At 52.0% G+C, this 10,127-nt stretch overlaps 1 protein-coding gene across 3 annotated transcripts; it reads left to right on the top strand.

Moving 5' to 3' along the window:
* The first annotated feature begins 1,415 nt into the window (after window positions 1-1,415).
* RPL19 (ribosomal protein L19) lies at window positions 1,416-5,819 on the top strand. Of its 3 annotated transcripts, none has more exons than XM_021716973.1 (6): window positions 1,416-1,492; window positions 2,430-2,536; window positions 3,600-3,731; window positions 4,133-4,253; window positions 5,205-5,315; window positions 5,629-5,819. In XM_021716973.1, exons 1-6 carry the CDS (start codon window positions 1,488-1,490, stop codon window positions 5,750-5,752), a joined length of 600 nt encoding a protein of 199 aa, XP_021572648.1. In that variant the 5' UTR covers window positions 1,416-1,487; the 3' UTR covers window positions 5,753-5,819. The 3 variants fall into 3 exon arrangements, with proteins under 3 accessions (XP_021572648.1, XP_008065000.1, XP_021572649.1); XM_008066809.2 differs by having other exon boundaries at window positions 1,435-1,492; window positions 3,600-3,722; window positions 5,629-5,805; XM_021716974.1 differs by having other exon boundaries at window positions 1,465-1,492; window positions 2,439-2,536; window positions 3,600-3,722; window positions 5,629-5,805.
* The last annotated feature ends 4,308 nt before the right edge of the window (window positions 5,820-10,127 follow it).

Here is a 10,127-nt window from a genome sequence, read left to right as displayed (position 1 = left end):
CGGCCATTGCACTCCAGTCTGGGTGACAGAGTGAGACTCCAACTCAAAAAAAAAAAAGGGAGATGAGAAATTTTCGGAGACTTGCCCAGGGCTAGTGGCGCTAGAATAAGGCCAGCTTGCTGTGCTCTGCGGAGGGAAGACTATGGCACGGCCTCCTCCTCACCCTGGATTCTGCTAACACGTGAGTGACCAGGCTAGACCGTTTCTCTGACCACCTCATCCTGGAGAAGGAAGGACAGCGAGTGGAGATGAAGTGCCTTAGTCTCGTTCCATGAAGAGCTCCCACCCTGAGCAAGGTTCCCGCCTGCCCCTTGGGGAGCTCCCACCCTGAGCAAGGTTCCCGCCTGCCTCTTGGGGACGAGAGCGCCTAGCATGCACGACAGGACAGGCTTTGCAATCAGAAAGACCTGCGTTCTCAAACTGCTACCTCGGCTCCACATTGGGATGACACTAATTGTGTTGTTGTGAGAAAGTGGCACACATATTGCTTCCCCTTCTCTTTTTCTCAGCCAGGAAGTTCAGATGAAGGAGATGGGGGGACCAGCGGGAACCAAGAGTTGGCACCAGAACTCAGATCTAGATGTCCTGACCCCAAGAACGCTCTCCTTGGGTTTTTGCGTTAGGTGCTCCAGATCAGGAGGAAAGAACAATGGGTGGCCCTGCATTGAATTTTATCCTCACTTTCTGCAATCATTCATTCGTTCAGCCAATGCAGTCTTGCTCAGGCATATACGGCGTGCGAGGCGAGGCTCTAGCCTGATGCAGTATAGTTGCAAGACTGGTTCCGGCCCTCCAAGAGCTTGCTGTCTCAATGCCTCCCTGTGCTAACTGAAAACGTAACTCATGTAAACTTCATAGCCGGATGACGTAAATACTTGATCATGCCCACTTTACGGAGGAGGACACCGAGGCACTAAGAGATTCAAGATCTGCAGTGGCGCAAAAACATTCAACTAACGTCTTTTGATGATCTATTCAGTACTCCAGGGGATCCCAATCTATTACGAGAGTGAATAAGAAGTTGCTCTTGTCTGATATCTGCCGTCGTTATTCTCTCACTTCTTTCATTAATATCCCCCCCCACAATAAAACATGCCCCGACAAGTGCCTGAGCGCCGGCAAACAGCAGGCCGCTCGGGGAAAACCCCTCCCCAACCCGCCTGCGCAATCCAGCTGACTTCCGGCTACTTACGCCCACGTGACCAAGGGCCTTTGCTGCGCATGCCCAGTAGGAAGTTGGACGATACCACATTGCCCTCCGGAAGGGGTATCTTTTCTATGTTTTTAAGTTTAAAACCGATTTCCGATATTAGGCTCCTATTATCCCAGGTCTTTACGGAGGATATAAGTGATTTTGGGGTTGGAAGATGAAAGAACTGAACGGGAATACAGACGGAAGTGGAGCGAGTTTGGGCTCTCCCCCTCCCTGTTAATGGGAGAAACCGGGCCTGAGCGAGTTCTTTCCTTTCGCTGCGGCGGCCGCAGCCATGAGGTGAGGTCGCGCGCCTCTCCGATCCCCGGTGATCCGTGCCGGCGGGAGATGGGGGCGCCTAGCACCGCAGCCCGGGGTGGGGGAGATGAGATGGAGGCCGCCCTGATGCGACCGGCCCCGGAGCTCGGGGTAGGCCGGAGCACACGAGTCCCCGGCCTCTCGAGGGTGGGGGTGGGGGAGAGTCGCAGCTGCCCCGGCGGGCGCCGCGTCCTGCACGTGTCGGGGGCGACCCAGGCGGGTGGAGCAGAGGCAGCGGCGGAGACCGAGCCGTGGACCTCTTCCTTGCTGGGCGCGCCCGGAGCCCCGCAGGTCCCCTGCTCTCTCGTGACGTGGGACAAGCCTAGCGCGGGCCCCAGGCCTCCGACTACCGAGAGAGCGAGGGTGGGGATCCCTAACTCTGTCGCCTTTTGCTCCGCTGGTCTCTCATCTCTAAGGGTGACAGGACGTGACTTATTTCTGTAACAGGAGGAAATGAGCCCGGAAAGTAGAGTGATTTGCCTGCTTTCCTAGACTAGGAGTGAGGTCCGCTGACCACGGTTATTCTAGACACTGTTTATTGCAGCTGAATACCAGAAATGGCGTGAAGCCTGTCTCCGTTCCAGTTCAGTCGTTAACCTCTTTTCGGAGGAAATTGCTGAGGCTCAGAAAGGTTAAGGCATAGTTTGGGCTTTACAAGGCTAATCCCGGGTGGCCTGCTGCATAGCCTGGGGCTTTAACATAAAAGTCATGACTTATTTGGGGGCTGTAGTGTGGGTGATTAAAAAGTCTTGGGACGAGAGGGGAATCTTTTCTTTGTCTTTAATAGTAAGTGCATATTCATGTTTGTTTTCTCATATGTTTCACAACACCGAAAAACTTTAGAGAGCAGGTCTTGGTGAAGATGATCATCCTTGCCTGGGAGTGGCTTCCAGTGTCTAATACTGTTTTCTGTGTCCAGTATGCTCAGGCTTCAGAAGAGGCTTGCCTCCAGTGTCCTACGCTGTGGCAAAAAGAAGGTCTGGTTGGACCCCAATGAGACCAATGAAATCGCCAATGCCAATTCCCGTGAGTATTTGGGGTCTGTCTCCTTACCCTGCCCCTTAGCAGCTGCTCCAGATGCATGATAACAATTGTGTTGATTCTCTGCAAACTCAGGAAGGCTCATAGCTCAGGGGACCTATAAAGTGGAGGAGTTATTGTAGCAAGCTTGGTCTTTTTTTTTTTCTTTTTTCTTTTTTTTTAATTTGGATCCGCACTTTGTCACCTAGGCTGGAATGCAGTAGCATGCTCACGGGTGGGCATTGACCTACTGGACTCAGGCAATCCTCCCATCTCAGCCTTCCAAGTTACTGGAACCACTAATTTTTTTATTTATTGGAGAGATGAGGTCTCACTAAGTTGCCCAGGCTGGTCTCGAACCCCGTGACTTAGACAGTCCTTTCGCCTCTGCCTCCCAAAGTACTGGGATTACAGGTCTGAGCCACGACTGCTCCTGGCCTGCAAGTTTGCTCTTTTAAGTGTGCTGTGATAAACTTATTATGGTAGAAATGACCAGGTGTGGTGACCCCACACCTGTAGTTCCAGCTGCTCAGGAGACAGGCAGGGGGATCCCTTGCGCCCAGGAATTTGACACCATAGTGACTCTGTCTCGAAAGGTAAAATGTTTTTTTCTTTTTTGTTTATTTTTTGGTTTTTTTTTGAGTTGGAGTCTTGCTCTGTCACCCAGACTGGAGTGCAGTGGCCGGGAGTGGCCACTGCAGCCTTGACCTGCTGGGCTCGGCGATCCTTCTGCCTCAGCCTTCCAAGTAGTCCTGGCGGGTCTCGAACTCGCGGCCTCAGGCAATCCACTCTCCTCGGCCTCCCAAAGCACTGGGATTACAGGCTGAGCCACCGAGCCCAGCAAAATGTTTTTTTAAAAACAAGAAATGGGGCAACCCTTTTAGGTTCCCTCCCACTGTGGGAGCTTTCCTGTCCTCGCAATAAATCATGTTAAAAACCAAGAAATAGAAGGTACCATATTTCCATTGTTTTTGAGACCACTGGGCCAGGAACGTTTGGCCTGTCTTGTTTGGACTCTGGCATGTGGCTGGGGCTCGATTGACTGACCAGGTACATTGTGCTTTCTCAGGTCAGCAGATCCGGAAACTAATCAAAGATGGGCTGATCATCCGCAAACCAGTGACTGTCCATTCCCGGGCTCGATGCCGGAAGAACACCTTGGCCCGCCGGAAGGGCAGGCACATGGGCATAGGTAAGTACTGTTTTCCCCTTCCTCTAAGACATGAGAAATAGTAAGTGCTGAAGTCTAGAGTAGAGTATATTCAGGATTGTTTTCTTTCTACTCTGTCTCCTCTTGAGTCCCTTTCATACTCCATGATATTTGGTGTGTTTTTTGCCTGTGTGCAAATCAGAAAGTTGGTACTGGTATTGGAACTTAAATTATTCTTGGTAGAAAGAGATCACATTTAGTAAGTCCCTACGCTATGCCAATGAAGACAGTTAAATACTTGGAATCTTCTGTAAAACAGAAGTAATGATATTCAAAATGAGTTTGTGACGATTAAATGAGTTAAAGATCCATCTGCTGACTCTGATAACTGTCTTGAAACGTGTGTTGCAAAGGGCTTGGGTAGTGGCTAATTTCTGACACCTCCCTCGCAGGTAAGCGAAAGGGGACAGCCAATGCCCGGATGCCCGAGAAAGTGACCTGGATGAGGAGGATGAGAATCTTGCGTCGGCTGCTCAGGAGATACCGTGAATCAAAGAAGATCGATCGCCACATGTATGCATGCCCCCTTGAGCCCATGATCTGTCTGCTGCTCTGCTAGCTTGTCGTTTCTTTTTTTTTTTTTAATTGGAGTCTCACTCTGTCACCCAGGCTGGTGTGCTGTGGCACACTCACTGCCACTGCAGCCTCAACCTGCTGGGCTCAGGCAATTTTTCCGCCTCAGTCCTCCAAATAACTGGAACTGTAGGCACGCGCTACCACACCTGGCTAATTTTTTGATAATAGAGACGAAGTCTCACCAAGTTGCCCAGGGCAGTCTCAAACCTGCGGGCTCAGGCAGTCCTCTCATCTCAGCCTCCCAAAAAGTGCTGGTATTATAGGCTTGAGCCACCATGCCCAGCTGGCTTGTTTTCACAGAGCTCTGCTCACTGCCCTCAGGGAGGGAGTCTGTCTAAGAAAGTCTTTCCATTTTGGTCTGTTTTTTCCCCCTTACGCTTTCTCCTTTTTTTTGAGTTGGAGTCTCACTCTGTTGCCCAGGCTGGAGTGCAGTGGCCGCTCCCGGCCACCGCAGCCTCAACCTGCTGGGCTCCGGTGATCCTTCTGCCTCAGCCTTCCAAGTAGCCGGAATTACAGGCATGCACTACCACGCCCGGCTGACTTTTTGATTTATTGTAGAGATGAGGTCTCACTGCCCAGGCGGGTCTCGAACCCGCGGGCTCAGGCAATCCACTCACCTCAGCCTCCCAAGGGCGCGGGATTACAGGCTGAGCCACCGAGCCCAGCACCCCTCTTACGCTTTCATGGTGGCCTGATAATTTACTTTATTTGCTAGGCAAGTTCTTCTATCTAGGAATTGTACAGAAAGTCCTAGTCTGGGAGGAAGAGTCCATGCATTAGCAGAGAGGAAAGGAAACCTGCAAGCTTAGTGGCCTTGGGTAGAAGAGCTGCTCACGGGCCCACTCAGATCCCATCGCTGACTGGACCCTCTGCTCCTTGGCCCCCCAGGTATCACAGCCTCTACCTGAAGGTGAAAGGGAATGTTTTCAAGAACAAGCGGATCCTCATGGAACACATCCACAAGCTGAAGGCAGACAAGGCCCGCAAGAAGCTCCTGGCGTAAGTTTCTTCAGCACTTGGCCTTCGTGTCTCGGGGACAGGTGCTTCTAGTGTTGTGGTGGGACAACTCCTGACTGGCGTGCCATCTGTCGGGGACACAGCCGTTGCATTAGAGGCATCTGCCCGTCCCACACACAATTTTATCCTGCCTAGCTTTGGTGTAGGGACTGTAGGTTGTCAGAGCAGGAGTTCTTGGACTCAGCAGCTCGTTCCTCATGCTGGCTAGGCTTATGGAGAGGGGTCTGGACATGTCCTTGTGTCCCCCAGCATCTCATCTCTTTCCATGCTGACCATTTTTTTCTTCCCTTATCAGGGACCAGGCTGAGGCCCGCAGGTCTAAGACCAAGGAAGCGCGCAAGCGCCGTGAAGAGCGCCTGCAGGCCAAGAAGGAGGAGATCATCAAGACTCTGTCCAAAGAGGAGGAGACCAAGAAATAAGGGTCCTGCCCTCGTCTGTACATAGTGGCCTCGGTGGCTGCAAATACAGCTTTCCTGCTTGTCTCTCTGCCTCTTGAAATGTTCCTAGCTGCTCGGTGGGTCTTAACTGTTCAGAGGCCCAGAGTGCACCACACCCATGACTGGGACGCAGGCCCTTGCCATGAGTCCCTGTTTTATTTCTCTCTTCTGCTAAAGGTCGGGTTCATGCCCTTCCATCCTGAGAGATGCGTTTTACCTTGTTTTGGTGAGATGTGGGGAGGAATGAATGGCTTCTGCCCAAGCCTCCAAAATACTGTGTTTCAAAACTGCACAGCATGAGTGGCACCTAGGAAGTCTCCAGGTGTTGGCTGGGACCAGATGGGACGTTGTTGGGGGAGCCATGTTCTTTTAAAAAACAGGAAATGCTTGGCATGCTTATGCTTCTCGACTTAATCCGCCTCCCTGGGACTCCAGAACAGTGGGGCTTCCAGCTGCTGCCAGTCCAGAAGCTCAGACCCTAGCTTTAGCTACTACCGCCATAAACAGCTTCACTGATGCATTATGGAAGCTGTTTTACTTGGAACTAAACCTTTTTTCTTCCTGCCTTTTAAGAGTTTGTCGTAGTTTGGACCCATCATGTAGGGCACAAAGAACAAGTCTCTCACCCTGAACGTTAAGAATACAGCCCTCCTCCCCTTATCCGTGGTTTCAGTCATCCCTGGCCTGAAGATACTAAATGGAAAAGTCTAGAAGTCATGTTTTAACATTGCGTGCCATTCTGGTAGCGTGATGAAGTCTCACTCCCACCTGGGATGTGAGTCGTCCCTTGGTATGTCCACACTCTGCCACCTGTCTGGGTCAGGTGGACAGTGGAGATAGTGCAATGCTTGTGCCCAAGTGTCCCTTATTAATGGCTCCAAAGCCCAAGAGTAGTGATACTGGCAATTTGAGTATGTTAAAGGAGCTGTAATTTTTTTTTTTTTTTGAGTCTCACTGTCACCCAGGCTGGAGTGCAGTGGTGTGCTCATGGCCACCACAGCCTCAACCTGCTGGGCTCAGATGATACTTCCTCAGCCTTCCAAGTGGTTGGAACTACAGACACTTGCCGCTATACCTGGCTCATTTTTTGATTTACTGTAGAGACAAGGTGTTGCCAAGTTGCCCAGGCTAGTCTTGAATCCCGGGGCTCAGGCAATCCTCTTGCCTTGGCTTCCATGTTGCTGGGATTGTATGAGCCACAGCACCTGGTTAGAAAGTGGGTTTTGTTTTGCCACTTGACTAATTAAAATAACTGCCAATAAGGTTTTCCACAAAGTATCTGCTGTGAGCCTAGTGTCAGTGGGCGCTGGACTTACATTGATTTTCTAACTTTCACAAGATTGTCAAGCCCAGCTATCACCATCTTGCAGATGAGAAACTTGTGAAGGGGCATGTAGGAGTCAAACAGCCTCAACTAAGGTGGTGTTGCATCGGGGTAAGGATTGGCAGACCTTGCTTGTGGGGGCTGAGGAAGTCTGTCTAGTCCCAGACCCAAGGCCTTCAGTCTTTGGGGGTCAGAAGTGGGAACCAGTTGGGTTGGGGAGAGTGGCCAGAAGAGTGGACTTTTGGATCCATCTAGCGGGTGGTGGTTTGAGGGACAAGTGTCTGGGCGGAAGGGGTCAGGCAGCTAGTTAAATACAGGCAAGGGGTCGAGCTTGGAGTGACAGAATGGAGGGGAAGATTGAATAGCAAGCCCACCTCCTTTGACCCTGGGTACACCAAGGCTGGCCTGCCCTGCTAGTTACCTCCCAGCCCCTTACTCCCACCCGTAAGGACTCTGATTTTGGGGTGGCCAGTTGGCACCCTTCGGGTGATGTACTCAGCAGATGGGAAGTGGCAGCACCTGAGTGGCAAAGGGAGATCTGGTGAGGTGCTGGGGACAGCGGGCCTCTCTGCCTCTGGTATCCTCATTCAGTTCTTTTAAAATTTATTTTAATTTTCTTCTTAGATTAGAAAATACAGTGTATTTGAGTAAGTTTGAGAGAGAGAGAGAGAGAAGATTCACCTCCCTGAGGTGGGGGAGGAGGCCAAAGCCCGGAGGCATGGCGACAGCCGTAGCTCAAAGAGCACGTGGCCACACCGGAGTCTAGCAAGGCAATGGCCTATTTTAAATTTATTAGCTGGGCTCAGTGGCTCATGCCTGTCTTCCCAGCACTTTAGGAGGCAGAAGCGAGAGGACTGCCTGATCCCGGGGTTCAAGACCAGCCTGGGCAACATGGCAAAACCTCATCTTTCAGTCAAAAAATTAGCCAGCGTGGTGGCACATGCCTGCGGTTTCAGCTATTTGGAAGGCTGAGGTGGAAGGATCACCTGAGCCTAGCAAGTCGAGGCTGCCGTGGCTGTGAGCAGTGTGGTACTGCACTCCAGCCTGACTGACAGAGTGAGATTCTGACTTAAAAAAGCCAGGCGTGGTGGCTCATGCCTATAATCCCAGCACTTTGAGAGGCTGAGAGGCAAGGATTGCCAAAGTCCACGGGTTCAAGACCAGCTTGGGCAACTTGGCAAGACCTCATTTCTACAATAAAAAAAAAATTACCCGGGCGTCGTGCCTGTAGTTTTGGCTACTTGGAAGGTTGAGGTGGAAGGATTGCCTGAATCCAGGAGGTTGAGGCTGCAGTGGCCATGAGTGTGCCAGTGCACTCCAGCCTAGCGGACAAAGTAAGACTCCGACTCAAAAAAAAAAAAAAAAAAAAAAGCCCCGGTATGGTTGCTCAAGCCTGTAATCCCAGCACTTTTGAGAGGCTGAATTAAGGGGTTTCCCTCAGTCCACAGGTTTGAGAACAACCTGGGAAACTTGGGGAGACCTTATCTCTACAATAAACCAAAAAGTTAGCCAGGTGTGGTGGTGTGTGCCTGTAGTTCCAGCTACTTGGGAGGCTGGGGTGGAAGGATCCCCTGAACCCAAAATTCGAGGCTGCGGTGGCCATGAGCATGACACTGCATTCCAGCCTGGGCAAGGGAGTGAGATCTTACCTAAAAAAAAAAAAAAAATATATATATATATAATTATTTTTAGAGTCAGGGTTTCTAGCTGGAGTGCAGTGGCACAATCATGACTCGGCACCCTCCAATTCCCACCATCATCCTGCCTAGGTCTCCCAAAGAGCAGGGATTACAGGCTTGTGCCCACCCTCATCCAGATCTGGGCACATGGGGGAGGGAGGTGAGGCAGAAGGCAAGGAAGCCCAGACTCAGAAATGTCCCGGGGAGCCCCGCCCCATGCACCAGAGCCCTGGAAGAGAGGACACTGACTTCTGGGGCCCCTTGTTGCCCCTGGAGCCGCCTGTGTGCCTTCCCTCTTAGCTCTGGCTCTAAAGCCTTTGCCATCCGAGTGGGGTAGGGGGACCTTGGCCAAGCTCCCATGTTGGCACGCCGGACGCCTCCTTTCCAAGCCTGGTCCAGAGGAGGAAGGGTATCGGAGACCGCCCACCCCCAAACCAAGCATGGGCCCCTCCCCAAGCTCCGGAGCCTGCAGCAACAGAAGCGGCTCCCACCACGAGCCAGGAGGTGGCGCTGTTCTCTCATGGGTCGCTGCGGGTGTGGCCGCTGTCTCGGGAGTTTTGGGTTTTGGGGGAGGGGCGAAGGGATGGTTTGGGTTGTAGGAGTCTACCTCCCGGGAAACCCTCGGTTTCATGACTTCTTTTTGAACTGCACTCCAGGCCTGGAGTTGACCTCTTTCCATCGACGGCCTGGGCAGGGTCCATTCCCACAGGAGCCAAAGGCACAAAGAACCCTAAAATAACTGCTGGATCTCTCCCAGGTCCTGAAGCCTTGTGAAAATCTGATTAAAGGATGTGTCGCCGGGCTCGGTGGCTCAGCCTGTAATCCCGCGCTTTGGGAGGCTGAGGTGAGTGGATGGCCTGAGCCCGCGGGTTCGAGACCCACCAGGGCAACTTGGTAAGACCTCATCTCTACAATAAATCAAAAAATTAGCCGGGCGTGGTAGCGAGCGCCTGTAGTTCCGGCTACTTGGAAGACTGAGGCGGAAGGATCGCTGGAGCCCAGCAGGTCGAGGCTGCGGTGGCCGGGAGTGGCCACTGCCCTCCAGTCTGGGCGACCGTGAGACTCCAACTAAAAAAAAAAATAAGAAAATATAAAAAGATGTGTCCTGCCAGGTGTAGTGGCCTGTGCCTGTAGTCCCAGCTACTCCAGAGGCTGGGGCAGGAGGATCGCTTGAGCCCAGGAGTTCGAGGCTGTGGTGTGCTATGATTACACCAGTGATTAGACTCAGCGCCCTAGCCTGGGGACATAGCAAGACCTTGTCTCCAAAAATAAAATAAAATTATTTATTTATTTTTTGAGTCGGAGTCTCACTCTGTTGCCCAGGCTGGAGTGCAGTGGCACGCTCACGGCCACC

Source organism: Carlito syrichta, unplaced genomic scaffold, assembly GCF_000164805.1.
Source record: "Carlito syrichta isolate Samal-C Ts95f unplaced genomic scaffold, Tarsius_syrichta-2.0.1 Scaffold309114, whole genome shotgun sequence".
Classification (NCBI taxonomy): domain Eukaryota; kingdom Metazoa; phylum Chordata; class Mammalia; order Primates; family Tarsiidae; genus Carlito; species Carlito syrichta.
This window is presented reverse-complemented; position numbering and strand designations above follow the sequence as displayed.